This window comes from Cicer arietinum, chromosome 2, assembly GCF_000331145.2.
Source record: "Cicer arietinum cultivar CDC Frontier isolate Library 1 chromosome 2, Cicar.CDCFrontier_v2.0, whole genome shotgun sequence".
NCBI classification, from domain to species: domain Eukaryota; kingdom Viridiplantae; phylum Streptophyta; class Magnoliopsida; order Fabales; family Fabaceae; genus Cicer; species Cicer arietinum.
The window spans coordinates 38,336,648-38,356,112 of record NC_021161.2 but is presented as its reverse complement, the minus strand read 5'-3'; the positions used below and the strand labels follow the sequence as shown (position 1 = coordinate 38,356,112).

The window sequence follows — 19,465 nt, the reverse complement described above, 5'->3', positions numbered from 1 at the left end:
CTTCCGATGTCATTGCAATCCACCTTGACTGGTTTCCATACCTTCCAGTTAACACCATGTACACACTTTCATGTAAAGAAGATTCACATATGAAATACATATCCAAACCGTCATATTGTCGATCTTGGTCGTAGGTGAAACAAATTCACCTGACCATTGTTCCACTATTAGGTAGTGATAAAAAATACTCTAAGGCCCTCCATCGATAGTCGTTTCACGATCCCCAAAATGATTGAACTTCACCATGAAGAATTCATTCCCAATGTTTATTATTTGAAAGCCAACAATGAGTTTCTCAACTTTGATAATATTTCCTTCACACGGTTAAAACCCATAATTTTTCCTAGAAATTTAACCACCAAGGATCACTCAAACCCACCAAAATCAATTGATCAATATGAAACATTGGCTTGTGGGTTACCATCTTCAAAGAAAAATTTATCAAAGTTTTATTTGAAAATATATTTTTTCTCTTGAAGGAGATGCGATTTTGTTGATCCTTACCATCATCAATTGACTTATTTTGATTTCTAACTCTATTCTCACTGTACCTTGAAAAAATGAAAAGTCGTCCTGCTAGAAGAGAGAGGAGTTAGAATTCTCTACCGTTAGTGACTTTTTATCTGTCTCTCTTAATCAATTATTCTCTTTAATCTAAATAGTTTTTATCAATTATTTTAATCACCAATTGTACTCTAAAATATACTAAAGTCACTGATCACTAAAGGTAGACAATCTGTTTTGAAAGAGAGAGATTCCTAACAGAACAAGAACTAACATACACAAGAAAAATGAAAGGAAAAAAAACACCTCTTCTAAAAATCAACAATTCATACCAAGAAGCACTCCTAATATTCTTAACTTGAAATCGAAGCAAATCATGAATCAATAAACTTATCCTAATCTTGACCCATAATAGGTGTACCCATCCAATCCAAAGTCCAAAACAAATTCGAATTGACATATATTGGTGCTGAGACGTACATGTAAAACAAGGTGGGCCCAGGCCCGAAAAATAGCTCAGGATGACGTCAACATAGTTCAACAGGTTGGCAATAGCAAATTAAACAATAACAGTGTCTTCTATTAAACACTTTTTCAATACAATTTCTCATAATTCACTTTCACTGCACACACACTTCACATTTCTCCATTTCATTTTGATTTTCCTTCTCTTTTATTTTTCTTTTTTTTTTTTTTTAAATTTCATTTTCTCCCACCAAAAATTTGAATACTAGATCCAAATTTGAGAACTAGAATTGAAATTTTAGGGTTTTTATAAAGGTGAATTTTGAGTGGTGGCTCCTTCGTCGTTTTCGGGAAGGAGTTAGCCTGAGAAATGGAAGGTAGTGGTGGGAGGAGAATCACCGTAAGTCCGAGACCTTGTTGTGGCCGCCGTGTGGTGGCGAAAAAGAACCCTCGCCGTGGTGGTGCTGGTGATGGGTTTATCAACAGTGTTAGGAAGCTTCAACGGCGTGAAATTTGTACCAAAAGTATTCGAGGTTTTAGTATCATTGATGCTCAGGAACGATTCCGCAATATCCGTTTGCAGGTTCCATTTTGTTTCCATAAAATTCTTTGATTTTTCATTTTCTGCTTTTCAATTTTATTTGTAATTTATTTGTAATTTTTTGGTTAGGGTTTGACTGTTTAGTGTTAAGACGCCATCTTTATATTTTTAATTATGATAAATCTATGTTATGTTGCCCTAGAAGAAATTTGAATTATGATTTCACTTGCTTGTAGAGGGTTCTGGGTTTTGATTGTTTGGGTAATGGTATGCTATTGGTATATGATTTTGTATATGTTAAAGAAGTAATCTGAGCTTGCTACATGCTTATTCCTTTATATACTGTTAGCATGTGGTTGTAAATTGCGGTCTATGATTATTTTTGAGGTTTTTCTGTTAGTGACATAATTTGTTGTGGTGTGATTGGCTGCATTTGTTGGGGTTTTATGCGTTAATTTAATCACAATGTGGTATGCAACCTTCGAAGTATTAAGTACGCGGGGTATGTTCTAATACATAGTCGGTGTGCTATTTCAGTTTGTGGTATGTTCTAATATATTAGTTGGTGTACTATGAATAAAAAGATTTATTTAATTAAAAATCAACAAAATAAATTATGAAAAATATTAATTTCATCAATGAAAATTAACTTTGACAAACATAGAGAGGAGTTGAGTAAAAAATTATTGAGGAATTGAGTAAAAGAAAACATAGAGAGGAAGCAGAAGTCCCAATTTGTTTTATTACCAGTTATTATTGAGATATTATATTCTCAATTAAACGGAGGAATGTCTTTCCCTTTTTGGTAAGCAGAGTTATACGAATTATACGCGAATTTTGACGAACCAATTCGATAAAGTACCACAAACCGGTACTTGTAAACCGATTTGTGATTCCCTAGGATCATTGGTAAATTCTGTAACTATGCTACAAATCATTCAATGGTTGTTATTTTATTTTGTTGCATATTCCTCATAGGTGTAATACAGCATTCGAAACCACACTATTATAAAGATGTGTACTTTGCTTTACTGGGCCTATTTCCCCTACTTATGTCTGAATGATCTATTTATAGGAAGAATATGATACATATGATCCAAAAGGTCCTTCTTCCGTCATATTACCATTTTTGAGAAAGAGGTCGAAGATTATCGAAATTGTAGCGGCTCAGGACATTGTTTTTGCCCTTGCACAATCTGGTGTGTGTGCAGCATTTAACCGAGGTAGTACTAGAACCTTGTTATTGGCATTTTACAATTCTTCTATAATAACTTATTATGAAATATTATCAGAATATTCTGTTCAGTCCTATTCTTCTTGAAAATGACATATTAGTAGATTCATGGTTTGTTACATGTTTTGATTGTTTGCTGCAGAGACCAATGAAAGGATATGCTTCTTGAATGTCAGTCCCGATGAAGTTATAAGAAGTTTGTTTTATAATAAAAATAATGACTCACTTATCACAGTTTCTGTCTACGCGTCTGACAGTTACAGTTCTTTGAAATGCAGAAGTACCAGGATCGAGTAAGTGTACCTCTATTAGTTTTTTTAACTTCTACTACCATTGTTTTCCATGCTCAACAAAAGAAAGACACAGCACACATAAAGAGTAAAATAAAAAAGTAGAGAGCAATACTGCAACAGTTACCTGTCCATTTTTGTGCTGTTGTGTTCTATGCTAAAGTATCTCTGTTTTCCAGATATATAAGGAGGGTTCAACCTGATGCTGGATTTGCTCTTTTTGAATCTGAGTCTTTGAAGTGGCCAGGTTTTGTTGAGTTTGATGATGTAAATGGGAAGGTACTGACGTACTCTGCACAAGATAGGTAAATATTTTAGTGTTCTAATATTTTGTATAAAATTTAATTATATTATTTCAGAAACTCTTTATGGTGATAAACTAATACTTTTCTTTTTTCCCTCTATAGCATATACAAGGTGTTTGACTTGAAAAACTATACAATGTTGTATTCCGTTGCAGATAAAAATGTACAAGAGATTAAGATCAGGTAATTTCATTTGTATTTGTGAATTTTACTTTCCAATATACAACCTACTACCATGTGAATGTTGCATCATGTTTTAGTGCTTTATAGCTTTATTTATTTTCATTTGTTTAGTTTATAATTGTGACCTTACACAACTTTGCTCTTTTTACATGACTTTTTTTATCAGTCCGGGGATCATGTTGTTGATTTATTCTAAAACAAGCAGTCATGTCCCACTAAAAATCCTTTCAATAGAAGATGGTACTGTTTTGAAGTCCTTCAACCATCTTATTCATCGGAATAGTAAGGTGGATTTTATTGAACAGTTCAATGAAAAGCTTCTCGTCAAGCAAGAAAACGAGAACCTCCAAATCCTTGATGTAAGTAATTTTTGCATTTATACATAGGTTATATACATTATTCTACATCAATATATCTTACTTTTATTTACACCTTTAGGTACGGACTTTTGAGCTTACAGAAGTTAGCAAAACAGAATTTATGACGCCATCTGCATTTATATTCCTATATGAGAACCAATTATTCCTGACATTTCGAAATAGAACTGTGGCTGTGTGGAACTTCCGTGGAGAACTAGTAACTTCTTTTGAAGATCACCTTCTGTGGCATCCTGACTGCAATACAAATAACATATATATTACCAGTGACCAGGATCTCATTATATCATACTGCAAGGCTGATGCTGATGAGTCGGTATCTGAAGGAAATGGTACTTCTTTTCTTTTGTATCCCTCTAGAAGCTGCTGCACTATTTTTTTCCCAATTATTTATATTTTGTTTCCTCTTCCTTTGTTATGCACTTTGTGTGAATGGATGTATGGTGGTATTGATAATTTGAAAGGTGTTTGTTAGAATTTATGAAAATATCTTAGAGTATTTTAGTTTATCTCATTGGATTAGTTTCTTACCTTATAATCACAGATACTCTAAGATATATAATATATTCTCAATATTGTAACTGTTGTTTAATTATGGAACTGGAAAGTTGATTTAGCTAAGTGCTTCACATGTTGACTCCGCAAGCTAAAGCGTAAAACAGGGTAGCAAAATATAATAATTTTCAATGTGTTCATGCTCGTTTTGTATCATTTGTTGTAATGGAGCATGCATTAGATTACTAACAACTTCTGCTTTTTTAATGCAGCGGGATCGATCAATGTCAGCAACATTTTAACTGGTAAGTGTCTTGCAAAGATTAGGGCAAGTAATAGTTTTCCCGTGGCAAAGGAATGCTACTGCAGCGACGAGTGTAGTGGTGGTTGTAATTCAAGGAAGCGAAAGCAGACCTCCAGAATAAGGAGCACTGTAACAGAAGCCTTGGAAGACATTACTGCTCTTTTCTATGACGAAGACCGCAATGAGATCTATACAGGCAACAGGCATGGTCGGGTTCATGTCTGGTCTAACTAATGTGTTGTTGAATTTGTTCTAACCGTGTGGTTTCTTATTGGCTTGTCTCCTTGGTTGTGGTGTTAGTCCTGTCCTCCTTACCTGCTATGAGAACTTTTAGGGGATCTGTAACCATTATGTGATCTTGTATCATATTTGTTTTTTTCCTTGTCACCTGCATCTTAGGCATGTTTACTCTGCAGGTGGCAATAAATTTGTATTAAGCTATACTTTATGCTGGTAACTTACATTATGTCTATATATGTTGTGAAATATATATATTTCTCCAATCTTGATGCTGTAGTTTATGGTGTGAAATATGTGAGTATTGTTCTTGATACGTTTGTTAATTTTGACATTTCCTTTTGGTGGATCCAGTGGCGTGATATGTTTGTGCTTTTCACATGGATTGCTAATGAAGCGATGGCAAATGTGTGGAGTAAAGGCATAATTGGAAAAGTAGTGATTACTAATTATCTTTTTTGCCAACACTGAGTGTTCGAACTTACTTTTGTATTTTTTAAAATTCAACGCAAAATTTCATTGAAGAATTTTTCGAGAAAATGTTTCGAGTTGGTGAAAAAAGAAAAAAAAAATGATGTGAAAAAATAATTACTAAGCATGCTCTAATTATGTAAATGGGTTGCATACTCAAATGCTCTTGCACATGGAGAGTTAATATAAGTTTTTTAATAATTATATATGTTTTTCTTTACTAATTTTTTGAAATTATATTTAAAAGCATAATTCGGTGGTGTTGTATAATGTGCACCACTTCAAATAGGCAAAGATATCCATTTCTCAAAACAATACAACTACAAATGTGTATCCCTTCTCTATTTGTGACCCTTATGGAAGTACTTGAAGACATCCAATTGGAAGGGTCTATAAGGTTTGGATTGTTGAGGTATTCTTTAGTAAGTTTAGAATTTTGAATTTAACTAATGATGTAGATTAACTCAAAAAATCAACAATCAGTTATACCGTAAAGTCCATCTTAGAGAATTTTAGTTTGCATATTAAATCAAAGGAACCAAGTGGCTGAGATTTCATGGGCTGCAATAGCATATGTCTTCACATCATGAAAGTTATTTAGGATTTTACTGTGTCTATGTATAGGATATCTATTTCTCTGGTCTTTTATTTTTGGGTTGGAATCATCTTGGAGAGAAATAAATATATAGAATAAATTAATATCATAAAATAATATTATTCTTAAAATACTATTATTATTATTATTATTATTATTTATGTATCTCTAAATAAAAAAGTCTGAAAATATCTCAAATCTTCACATTTCACTCTCAAATATAAAACCTATCTTTATTCAATGACTACTTAGAAGAGATCTCAAAGAAGCTAGAGTACTGTCAAAAGATCTAAATCATCTTTTCAGATTTAACCTTCATTACAAAAATACCACACAATAGTTTTTATTTATTTCATGTTTTCAAATATTCACACAGTATATGGAAACATTTTTCTCACCAATATCTGTCTAAATATTCAAAAACAAAACAATGAAAATAACGTAATATTTTTATAATTATTTTTTTTGAAATACATTTTTTCAAAGTAGCCAACCGTTACCACCATGTCAAGTGCAAGTGCTCGGTTTGCAACGTGAAATAATCGTAAACTCTAAAATATAAAGTTTGATTCATACCGATTAAAAAAGAGAGTAATTGAATGGTTTCTTTTCTTATTTCTCTTTTTGACGGACAAGAATCCAATATAGTTTCTTATACCACAAGTATTTTTGTTCTAACCACGGTCCTTCGAAGATTCCCTTTGACGATCCGTCAGATTCTTTTGTGAAGAGACGAACAAAAAATAAAGGATTCTAACCTAAAAAAGAGAAGAACAAAAGAGAAAACTATCTTGATAAATTAAAAACATTCTTCATTCATTGATTTTTCTAATTAAAAAAAAAAAAAAAAAAAAAAAGACATTATACTTATATATACTATTCTAAATAGATCCTATCCATTCACGTGACATAATTTCAAAACATCCTAAGAAAAATACTAAGAACATAGAAATTTAAAATAACAACTAACATATTAAAATATCCTAACTAATATTAATGGATTGCAACAACTATAAGGCACCTATGAAGATCCCTCTGAAAACCTCAAGCTTCTTCTAAAGTTCCTACTCTCTCAACTTTTTCAGTAAGACATCCATGTTTTTTCCATACTTGTGTCTGAAATAGGCATGGTGGTAGAAAAACCTGACTCCGAGCGGCCGAGTTTCGCGATAAGATCCTCGATGAGCTTGCCGGCTATGTAAGATATTCCTGATGCTACTAGTGCTATTGCAACATAGTATAATACAGTTTTGATGTAGGATTTAGGAGGCCTTCTAGTGTACACTTTCCCAATAGCAAGCAGAATAATGCATACAACAGAAGTTGCTGCAACTATTGCAAGCTTAACTTCATCATAGTAGTTCTTGTTAATCAAGACGCCGTAGATGACAAGCGGGACAGAACCGAATATTAGGAATGAAAAAAGAGCTATGACTGCGTGAAAAACGAAGTTTGATCTGCGTCCTAGTAGTTCTTGATACCGATCTTGCACATTTGTTTGCAGTTGTTGCTCTCCAGTGTGATCATTTTTCAAGTCTTTAAGCTGGAGAAAAAGGACCAAAACAAAAGTCTTCACTAAGATTTTGTTCAACAAAAAGTAAGATATCTCGACTGTTGATGAGAAAATCAATTGTTGATATTGTATGCAGAAGTACGTGCATGTATGAAAAATCATAAAGTTATTAAAATATCATCAGTTTATTTTTTTTATGAATGGTTCAGATTTCTTACTTTACTCTCTAAAGCACGAGCTCATTCTAGACAAGTCAAATTCATTCAGAAAAATACTACTCATCATATAAGGTGATTATGTTGAATCAATTAGACTATAAAAAATAAGTAATCCTAGCATAAAGCAATGGTTTTAGTATGGTTTTACAATGAGAGAAAACCCTAACACCAAGCTATTCAAAGAGATAGGTTACAAGAGCAGCTAATATTTAATTTCAACCTACCATATCATATTAGTTATTCCTACTTTAACTCTTAATAATGAGACTATTTGCAAACATTACATTTCAACTATATATTTATTATTCCATGAATGAAAAACATATGAAGAAAGGATGCCACTATCACACAAACAGTAATTATGACCTTGAGCATTAAATTGAAAGTTGAAACCAACTCACATTATGACCAAGGATGAAAAGTCCACCAATCAGATTTGCAAATCCCAATACAATAATATTCACTGCAATAAACACCAGATCAGAGAATTAACTAGATATTACTAACCAAATTTTAGCTTTTAAAATTAGAAATAAAAAAAATGCAGATTTGTAATGAGTTTGGATCCTCTTCGTCCAAATCTCCCTCAATCTTTTTTGTTTCTTTTAATTTTATTTTCTTTTTTGTTGGATCGGAAATTTATATTACATAAATCATGTATGTAAAATTTTATACATATCTAAAATCATTTGATATGTTGTTGAAACTCGTGAAGATTAATGATGTTCAATAAAAGTATATAAGATGTTAAGTTTAATGTATCTCAATATCATATCAAATAGTTTTAGATTTGTGTAAAACTTTACATGCATGATCCTTGTGATATAGACTTTCAATCCAACTGAAAAAAATTGAAAAAAAAAACATAAATTAAAAGATATTGAGAGGATTGAGGGAGATTTGGATTAAAAGGAAAAAAACAATCCTAAAAAAACTGACATATACTAGTAATTAAGAAAATCTAATAATAAAGCCTGGACAAAGTATTAAGAGGAAAAAAAAAACTACTTTAAACACCGTGAAAGTTTGAGATAAAAATCTTTGACTAATAAGCATGCCTGGTTGTGTAAAGCATCAAATATTTTTAAAATCCAACAAATTGCTTTCTTTTTGTTTGACCATTAGCAAAGAATCTAATCATTAATGTTGGTGAATTCAAACTCAAGATATTTTTACTCAATGGTTTATTTTAATATTTACTAACTTGGTGTAATTTTAAATTTAATTCTCCATATAGTGTAATTTGTACTTGTAGATACTATTTGCTAAAAAAAAAACTCAAATCTAGTGAGACAAATGTATTGATCAATAACTGATCTTCACTATTAGAGATAGAGAGAGAAGACTTACATGGTGTAGCACCAGAACTAGCTGCAGATGACACAATTCCTAGACTTGTTATTGACTCAACTAAACCACCATACACAATGCTTTTAATTATTTCCCTTTTTTGAGGTTCTTCATCAATAACTACTAGAGTTTGTGATTCTGTCACAATATCAACATCCACTGGAACGTTATCTTCTCTCTGCAATCTTGTGGATTCAATTTCTTCTCCATCAACAACAACAATCACATCACCTTCACCATAATAACAACTATACTTATTACACAAAGAAAACATGTAAAATTTTTAGTTAGAAGACACTTTGAATTAAGTGATATAAAAGTTAGTTACAAATCAGTTACACTAGTTAGAAGTTAGTTATTTTCATTGTCTATATAAGTCTCATTGTACCTCCTGATGTAATCAACATTCTCATTATCAATCACAATTTCTATGTTACTTTTCTACACTTTTCTCTTATTCATGACTTCTATCCAGAATAGTAATATACGCCACAACGGTAAGTGATGCAGGCAAGTAAGTATATTTGTAAATTGATAACCAACCTTTATTTTCTTTTGTAACGAAACGATTTATCTCCTCATCGATATCCTGTCGTACTTTCTCAATCAGTGTAATATCCGTTTTCGATGGAAATGTAGCATCTATTACAGAACTTTGGTTGATATTAGTTACATTATTTGCAAGTACTGTGCTGTCAAATGATTGAACTGGTGATTGTGCTCCTCCTTGCATCAAAGATGAATCATTATTCTTAACAGTTTTGGGGGTCTTGTTTGCATCTTTCGACGAATTCACAATGATTAGAGACCCTACAGTTGTGCTTGTAGGAACAAGAAATTCAGGTTTCTTCCCATAATGATTTGGAACGGTGCCTTTTGTAGTTTCTGTAGAGTTAACATGTGTCTCACTAGATGAAGTAGTTACTGATTTAACACTCTTGTACTCGGATACCGTCCCATTAGAAAAGTTCATTGAGGACGTAACTTCAACATTATCTGCATCAAAGTGAAATAGTGAAGTGAGCTCCGTCACATCGAATAAAATGAATCAATGTAATGAATAATATAGGATAATATGAAAATGTACATTATCCATATGAATAATTCAGTAAGAAACTGAGACAATTATGCAGGTTTTACAATTCTAAATTTCTAATGCTCAAGCAATGTTGTCAAACAACAGCTATAGCGTTATAGCATAATGGAATTTGAACAAATCACTATTGTTTTGCAATTCGCTATTTAGTATAAAATATTGTCAAGTAGCTGCTATAGCAGCGCTGCAGTACTGTAGCATAGCAAAATTTGAACAAACTATTATTTTCTGCGATTAGCGATTGACAAAACTATGCTCAATTGAATTGGGTATAGGTATGATTTTGCTAGATTCTTTTTTTGAAAAAAACAATGATATTAAAACCAAAGAATTTCATATCTTAAATCTCAAGCATACTTGTCTTTACTGTATGCACTGAAGTCTTATTTTTCTCTCCGTCATCGGTCCTCGGTTTCTCGGTCAGTGACTGTTCTTTTGCTAAAAACTCAATGAAATCATGCTCAACATTCTGTCCCCCATTTGAAGAAATTGGAGAATTCATCCTCTCATGTCCATGATTAATGTCTGGCAGCGGTTTTGCATTCTCAGTTTGAGCTGCATTAGCAAGTGGGCCTTGTGGTTCATGAATATCAGGGGTGGACAGTACAGTTGAAGTAATCGTTGACTGATGCTGTTCAGAAGGATCACCTGCTATATAGAGAAAAACAGGTTATTAAATTATGCGCCAGTATCGTATCAGTGTCGGGCACGGGACACGCCTTCGATCAGAAGTGTCGGTGCTACAACACAAATATTTCATTACCAAAAAAATACAGTGTTGATGAAATTGACTAAAACCTTGCTCAGTAGCTGTTTTTCTCTTATTTGAAGTAAATAAAGAGATGAACCAATTTGCATTGGAGCCTTGTGTATTTGAAGGATTTTGCATACTGCTTGCAGTTATACTTGAAGAATTTTGTGAAGTTTCATGCTTGCTGCCACCACCGAAATTGCGGAACAGATTGAAACCTTTTCCTGTGGAAATTAATGCATGAGTTGAGAGAAAAATGTCTGCAACAAACACTCTCGAACACACTCATTTCAATACGCTATTACTGAGCGAAATTCATGTAGGTCCCGCTAAGTCCCCCAACAAATAGAAAGTGGGATCCACATGAATTTCATTCAACAACTGTTTTCTAGAATGAGTTAGCGCGCGTACAAATGTCCAACACCTCAGCAAGAATAAATGTTTTTGTTTTCATAGTCTTAAAATCATAACACATCTCTTTAAATGTGATATTCTTTCTTGAAATTGCTTTTTTTAGTCACCAAACCTTGGAAAGGAAGTTAGCCTTCCCTTTAGTTATTACTCCTCTACCCAAACAAAAATGAACAAAACATAAAATCAAATACCACATTTTTTTTGCATCAAATTAAAAATAATCCACTTACCACTAGGAATAAAGATGCTAAGACATGATAAACATCTGAATACTTCTACTTCTTTCTCAGGATGATCATAAACATCAACATCATCAGCAGCAAGAGGAGGAGATGGATCCAAAGTAATAATTTCTGATGTAACATTTTCATAATCACTTTGATTGACTTCATTTGTAATAGTACTATTAATCACATTGTCAAACTTATCGCGTTTTGCTTTGTTGTCTAACACATGAACATTCCTTTTTCTTTTCTTGAGGATAACCCTTTTAGTAATGCAAGATTTGCAATTAGGACAGAACAAATCATGTGTGTCTTGTTTTGACAATATTAACTCAACATCAAACTCTTTCTCTTCTTGCTGCTCAATTTCTTTTATCAAGTTATTACTTTCATTTTTAGTTTCTTCATGAAAATTGACAGCAGGTGTAGCAGCTTGTATCTCTGGTGAATTATGTAAAGCAGATAATTCCGAATCCGAAGGAACTTTGTCATCCTCGGTTGTCATACATCGGTTGCCGACTTCGCCGGATACACTATTAAGAGTAGATGACTTTTCCACTTGTTCATCAAATTTACTCTCCTTGGACATGGTAACATCACCATTTTGAACTTCATTAAGTCCATTAACTTCATTGCCTGCAAGAATGAAACAAATCTCAATTTCAATTCCAAATTTTTACAAAAGATGTTCATGAACATGAAAATAGTTATAACAAGAACCCGAGTTCAAAAGAAAACAGATACGAAAGATCCAAACAAAGAACACATGGAATTTGATCGTGAAATTCGGTCAATTGTGCTTACATCTCCGACTACATAGCGAATGTAGTACTTTTTATTATAGATATCCATATTGAGTATCAAAGATATGGCTATTATAGATAACCCCACGATACTTGGAGCAACAAAACTCGCGCTCAAGAGCTTTAATGTTGCTACATTTCCATGGCTAGATTCGAATCCAGAACCTCTGATAAAGCTGAAAAGACTCGATTCATCTCATCCAAGCGTTTTTGCGTAGAACAACAGTTTATGTATAAGCTTACTACCAAAAACAAATTTTTAAAGCCAACTATGGAAAACTAACTGTCACAAATATCATCCATCAAATTAACAATAGAAGTAACTTCAGAATCCATCCTTATTGAAAGATTATTCGACTATGCTGGTCGGAACCGAAATTGTGTGCTTCTGAAATCTTGGCATCTACTGACTGACCTTTTGTATACCAAACAAAACAAGGTCCATGTTGAATCAAAGGATTGTCAAATCGCTTGGTCCATGTGCAATGGTGACATTTCCACACTCCTTCAGCCATAAAAAGTGATGACATATTTACCAAAAATCAGAAAGGAAAAAGCTAATTCCCATAACTTTTATTAACAAAGAAAATCTCAGTCTAATAGATGTCATTAACAGAACATATCTGTCATATTTTTTTTTGGGGTTAGTTCCAGTTAATTAATTTACTTATCTTAAAAATCATTTTCATTCATAATTCATAAAGTCAGTGATACTCAAATAAATAAATAAAGCTATCCAACATAATTTGTGGGTCATGAACACCATTATAGATCTAGGAATATGTCTTTAACTACACATAGACAGATTATTGTTAATCTAATAGCTCAAAAAAATCCAGAACTTGGGAAATTAGAAAAATTAAACTAGTACTAATGCATGTCACAAACAATTAACACTAAACTGAGAACTTAAATTTGAAGAAAAACATTGGTATTAAAATAATACAAAAAAAGAAACACATAGTAACAGTGATTTAATATTATAACATGTGCATAAAAAAAAGTAAAAAAAACAAAAGATTATTATTATCTTTTGTTAATCCCCTCAATTAAGATAGCGATGTACCTTGTTGGTTGTCGAAGTGAACACTTTTGTTATTATTATTGTGAAATATATCAGCATCAACAGTAGCACTAGTTATGGCTTCTCCATTTGTTGGTTCTTCTACAAACTCAGCTACTTCAAAATCTTCTTTACCATCATCACTGTTATATTCACCAACAATTCCATTCTCTTCAACTTCATCCTCTTTATGCAAAGAAAATCCATCTGGGTTGGTGTCAACAATTGTTGAATCTCCATTGCTATGACCATTAAAACCATTGCCAACCACATCTGCAACAAGGTTGTTGTTGTTGACATGTGGCAGTGTTCTTTTCAAAGCAAAATCTTCAACTTCTTCATCTTCACTATTATTATCATGAACTATCAACAATTGATCTTGTTGGTCCATTGATGTGCAAGCTTACCCACAAAGACAGAGACAACAAGAAAACTGTGACAAGATTGGGTTTTTTAAGGAGAGGCAGAGACATTAGGTGTTGAATTTAATGATGTTATGTTGCCATTTTAAGATTTTGCATTAAATGATATCTTACACCTACTCATGTTTTAGTTAAGCATGTAGAGGGATGGGGCATATGATTTTTCTAAGAAAATCACATGGGTTTCTTAATTGCCACATTTGAAAAGTATTATTTTTTATTAAAAATATACTTGGCCTTAATCAATTTCAATTTTTGTCACCTATTTTCGTTATGTGTATTTATTGTAGGATCCCAATGATATCTTGTTTACATAAACTACAATTTGTATATTTTAGGCTTAATTGCAGTTTTGGTCTCCCTATTTTAGCTAAATCGTGAAAATAGTCCTCTCATTTTGTTTCTCTCCAGTTTTGGTCTCCCAAGCAAAATTTTGGTCCAAAACTTCATGAAAATTTATTTTTTTTTCATTTATTTAAGTCACACCATGCCTCAAGATCTTATTTGCAACAATTGTACTTGAAATATACGATTATAAATGGTGTAGTACGGCTTTAAAAAATGAAATTTAATCAAATTTTAGACCAAAATTCTGTTTAGAGGACCAAAACTGGGGAGAAACAAAATAGATGAACTACTTTCACGATTCAGCTAAAATAGGATGACCAAAATTGCAATTAAGCCTATATTTTATAAGGTGTTTCAAGTGTGATTCTAATAAATCAATGTGATAACAATTATCAAGTATTTATTCACTAGGTGAAATTCTCTTCATTTGAAATTCTTTTTTTTAATTTAATTAATTTCATATATAACAAAATCACTTAAATCGTTATTCTAAAATTAGGTCAATTGACAAATGAATATTATTAGAATATATATTATGTCTTAAATATAAACTTAAAATATTACAACTATGTATAAGATTTTTTTTCGTTTCATCCTTAAATAAAAAGAAATCACTTTGAATTATTATATATCAACAAGTTTTATACCGCAAATAAAAAGGATATTCATATTACTATTGTTTGATTTTAAAATTCGAGCGAATGATCAAAAATAAAAATATTTTTAAAATGGAAAGAAATTTGTAAACGAAATAAAAATAAATACAAGAGTGTAATTGAATCAAATATTTATCATAATTTATGTTAAAAATATGCGATTAAAGAGATAACTTAAGAATAGTATGTATGCTCAAATTATCCGGTGAAAATAGTAATTTTACAAGAAAAATAGTAATCATAACAACAAAAATACATGTAAACATTTTTGAAGTAGTACATTCATTATTTAATTGATGAATGTAAAGAGTCACTCAACACTTATTGAAGCCTAATAAGTATTTTAATTAAATATGACAATATTTTTTTATAATAATTGTGAGGCCTTTAATTTATTGTACTACCTATGTATATTTATTTTCTTGAGGTCTAAAATATACTTAAAAAATTATTTATTTTTGAAGACCTAAAACTCTAACTTTATTAGTTTTGACATTAAGTCAAGCTCTGATCAATGCAGGTAATATTGTGTTTTAAGGAATACATTAATTTTTTATTTTTTTTATTTTTTTTTTTGTATTTGACTTCTTAAAAAGTTGGTAAAGTGAATGAATTAATGGTTGATATTATTAATGGTTGACATTACTCATTTTACTTTCTAAATTAAATTGTTCACTTTAGATGAGTTTTTTTAAAAGCCATTAGTTGTATGAATCTTGTCAAAATAATTAGTAGCAAAAATACGCATATCCTTTAAGTTTAACTCAATTCTTGCTTAAGTCATTTAAATTTAGTTGATTTTGATTTGGTCATTTAAGTTACATTGTGTTAGCACGTCAGTTATCTCAATTTCAACAACAATTAGTTCAATTGAAAGATTTTGTTATCCTTTAAAACTATCAATATTGCAATAATATGTTTGCCATACTAATCCTTCAGAAAATATTAATCAAATATTATAAATGGCTTATTTTTTATTTTTCTCTACAACAATTTAAACACGTGTATAATCTTAATAATAAGGTAATAAAAATTTATTTATATAGTGAATGAATTTTAACTTCTTTTACATTTAAAATAGTTTCAATAGTCAGCTTGTTACGATATTTCAGTTATATCTTAATATTTTATAACAATAATTATAGAAAATTGTCAAAGTTAGACGAGTGTATGCGTAATTTATAATATCAATTCAAGACTTTATTTGATACCAACAAAAATTCAAGATAAAAAATTCAGGTTATTTGATTTACTAGTATTTAGATTATTTGGAATGTAATTAAAAAAGAAATATGACACATATTGTAGATGTGTGTTAAACTCCTATCTTAGTCATGGATCAATATAAAAATAAAGATTTTGCTTTCAATTTTAATATTGGTGGGGTAACTCATTAACATGCTTAAGCATGGGTGCTCATAGTCTTTTTATAGTTGATACTTTTAATAATAAGTAGTTTATACTTATAGACTTTAACGATTTTATACTTTTAATAATAAGTATTTCAGTTTTGTAAAAATAAAAAGAATAGTTTTTTGTTGTTGTATAAACTCAATAAATATTTAATCTTTGTCATGTGTTTTAAAAATGTGTAAATATATATAAAATTATAATAATGAAAGAAATGAAAAAGATGAAAAATGAAGATAATTCTAACTCTATGAAAATACAAATATAATATACAAATTTTAACATGGTCCATCATTGACCAATTTTTAAAAATTATTTAAAATTTAAATAATTATATACATCTTATTTTAAATAAAATGTTAATGATTGTTTTTATTTTTATAATTAAAATAATATTAAATTTGATTAAAAATAATAATTAATATATATTTTATATTAAATCAAGATGAATCAAATTATAATTATCATAAAAGCAAAAAGAATAAAACTATTATTTCTAAACTTAGAATATTGAATGATTTTTATTTCTTATTCTATTGTGGAACACTGAAAACTCACTGCATAGAAAAACATAAAACATAAAGCAAATCCCACGTTTTTATCGTTCTATTCTACTGTACTAACTTCCAAAATGTAATATACTAGTTGCACGATCACATTTGACCGTTGAATCACATACACCCAAGAAAATTCAAGATAATGTAAATAAATAAAATCAAGATAATTACAACTACCGTTTATCTAGAAAACAACAAAACATCCCAACAAAAACCTTCAAAACAGATATTAGTGTAATTCTTAAAAAAAAAGAAAAACACAATATTGGGTTATTGATTATTTTAAGAAAATGATAATTATGTTTTTTTTTCTTGTTTCATAAGCAAATAAAAATAAAGAATCTTGCTTTAATCAATTACATTAAAATACTGCGACACAAACTTTAATTTGGTAGAAGTGTGAGTCCAGCTAGAAATATTAAAGTAAGTCTATTAAAAAATAATTCAAAGTACAATAAAAAATAAAATAAGTAATTTAAGGATGTAGTGGGGTTCATGCGGTCCACGAGCTAAGTTTAACGTATTTTTAAAATAAAAATTATTTTAAGTGGAGGGACATATTATTTGAGTATGGATAAGATCCTGCTCCTCAAACCTGAACCGTTGGTTTGGATTTTTAATTTAGATTATGGCATTTAATACGGGAAAGTATAAAACTTGTTCACCAAGGTCAAGTTACTTTTTTAACTATTGATTTAATAAATATAATAAGTTTAAGATTTTAAAAAAATTATTTTTATAGTATTTTAAAAAATAAAATTTCAAATGAAAAATTTGTTTAAATAATTTATTTTAAAATATGATTTTGAGTATATAATTTATTTTTTATAATTTTTTTGGATAACAAAATTTTAAAAAATGATGAAAATGAAAAACTATTTTAAAAAATTCTTCATAAAAATTATTTTTGAAAGATTCAATTTTTTACAAAAATGTGATTTTTATCATATTAAATATTTAATAATGAGCATTTAAGTTGTTGAATGTTAAAATTATTATTTTTTTTAAATAAATTTTTATGAAAATGATTTTAAAAATATAAAGTCAAAATTATTTTAATAAAATCTTAAACAAACGGATTGAGTAGTTGATACTAAAGATGAGGTATATGTTGGGTTGTAGTTGATACTAAAGATGAAGTATATGTTGGGTTGTTTTCTTTGTAGATTTTCGTTATTTAATCAATTGGAATTTCAACTTTTGAAAAGATATTAATTGTTTTATATGTTAATTATGAAATTTATCATTTTTGTTAGCCACCGTGCCTAGCTGAAAATTGACTGGTGTAAAGAACTATTGATTAGATAAACAAATCAACTTATGTAATTTTATGTACTACTCTTTTTTAATGTTATGAATGTAAAATAAAATAAAATATTTTGGAAATATTATAAATAGTAATTGAAAAAACAATTACATTGATTACAATTAGTTTATACTCAGGATGCATCTTTATTTTAATTTATCTTTTATATAACATTTAACTTTTTTATTTTTCTTTTTATTGGAGTCAAATATACAAAGTTATAATTTTTTCATTTTTCATTTTAAAGTTTTGACATTTTTATGATGTCAATAATTTCATCATTTTTTTAATTGCATTTTTTATTTTTAATGTAATTTTTTTATATTTCTGATTTACAAAAATTTAAAACTTTATTTTTCTTTTTAATTTCATCTTCATCTTCAAACCAAATTCATAATTGTAAAACTAAAATCACTTGTACTATCCATTAATAACATAGTGGGAAAATTTTGCACCAAAAATAAAAACGGAAACAACATGCTCCACTTTCATATATACACCAATAGGTGAGAAGTGAATTAATTAAATTGCGGAGGTGTAAAAATTAAATACATTATTTGTAACTTTCCATACTAAATGCCACCCTTTAGATTCAGACAATTTCTAATTAAGTTAATAAAATTTAAATTAATACATCACACAATTCATTTTTGTTCTTTATTTTTAAAAATTAGACAGGTAGCAATCGAATGTAAAATATCTAGTCTTTTTTCTTCTTCATCTTTTAAAAAAGAAGTAATTTAAGGTCTTCTGATATCATAGTTTAATTCTATATATATTTTTCTCTATTTTAATTTAAATAAATAATTTTTATATATTTAACTTTTGTTTTGTATTTTATTTATAATTTTATCATCTAAATATGACGTTACTTTGTTTCTCGTTTTGATGCAGTATTATTTTATTATAATTTCGTTGGATTCAAATCGATAAATTTTAATCTTTTATATATTTAATTAATAATTTTAGTATTGTAGTATTATAGATGCGAATACATACATATTTTAAATATTTTTATTTTATTATCTATGTAGACATTTTTATACTACTAACATAAATATTATGAATTTATCATTATTTTAGTGATTTAGAATTTGTGTTGCTCGATATATATATATATATATATATATTCTCCTAATTAAAATGATTTAATATATTTCTTAGTCAAAATAACAAAATATAATATGTGGTTGGTTATTTTTGATAGAATAGGACGAAATCTAAAGTTTTGTTTTGTTTGATATGAGGAAGAAATCTAAAGTTAGGTGGTACACGCAATAATGACAATTAAGGATTTGTTTTATATATATATATATATATATATATATATATA

At 29.4% G+C, this 19,465-nt stretch overlaps 2 protein-coding genes across 4 annotated transcripts; one reads left to right on the top strand and one right to left on the bottom strand.

The window, feature by feature from the left end:
- The first annotated feature begins 1,194 nt into the window (after nt 1-1,194).
- On the top strand, nt 1,195-5,214 carry LOC101506811 (uncharacterized). The gene is made up of 8 exons (XM_004490471.4): nt 1,195-1,552; nt 2,586-2,733; nt 2,887-3,037; nt 3,214-3,339; nt 3,442-3,522; nt 3,689-3,881; nt 3,961-4,231; nt 4,667-5,214. Exons 1-8 carry the CDS (start codon nt 1,340-1,342, stop codon nt 4,930-4,932), a joined length of 1,449 nt encoding a protein of 482 aa, XP_004490528.1. The 5' UTR covers nt 1,195-1,339; the 3' UTR covers nt 4,933-5,214.
- A 1,623-nt stretch (nt 5,215-6,837) lies between these two features.
- LOC101507148 (membrane protein of ER body-like protein) lies at nt 6,838-14,023 on the bottom strand. Of its 3 annotated transcripts, none has more exons than XM_004490472.4 (9): nt 13,437-14,023; nt 12,786-12,875; nt 11,574-12,203; nt 10,977-11,153; nt 10,536-10,829; nt 9,626-10,078; nt 9,083-9,313; nt 8,134-8,195; nt 6,838-7,544 (listed from the first exon to the last, which is right to left on the bottom strand). In XM_004490472.4, the coding sequence occupies exons 1-9, from the start codon at nt 13,822-13,824 to the stop codon at nt 7,083-7,085; spliced, it is 2,787 nt and encodes a 928-aa protein (XP_004490529.1). In that variant the 5' UTR covers nt 13,825-14,023; the 3' UTR covers nt 6,838-7,082. The 3 variants fall into 3 exon arrangements, with proteins under 3 accessions (XP_004490529.1, XP_004490530.1, XP_012568424.1); XM_004490473.4 differs by having other exon boundaries at nt 10,536-10,826; nt 13,437-14,022; XM_012712970.3 differs by lacking the exon at nt 12,786-12,875 and having other exon boundaries at nt 13,437-14,020.
- Nucleotides 14,024-19,465: the final 5,442 nt, after the last annotated feature.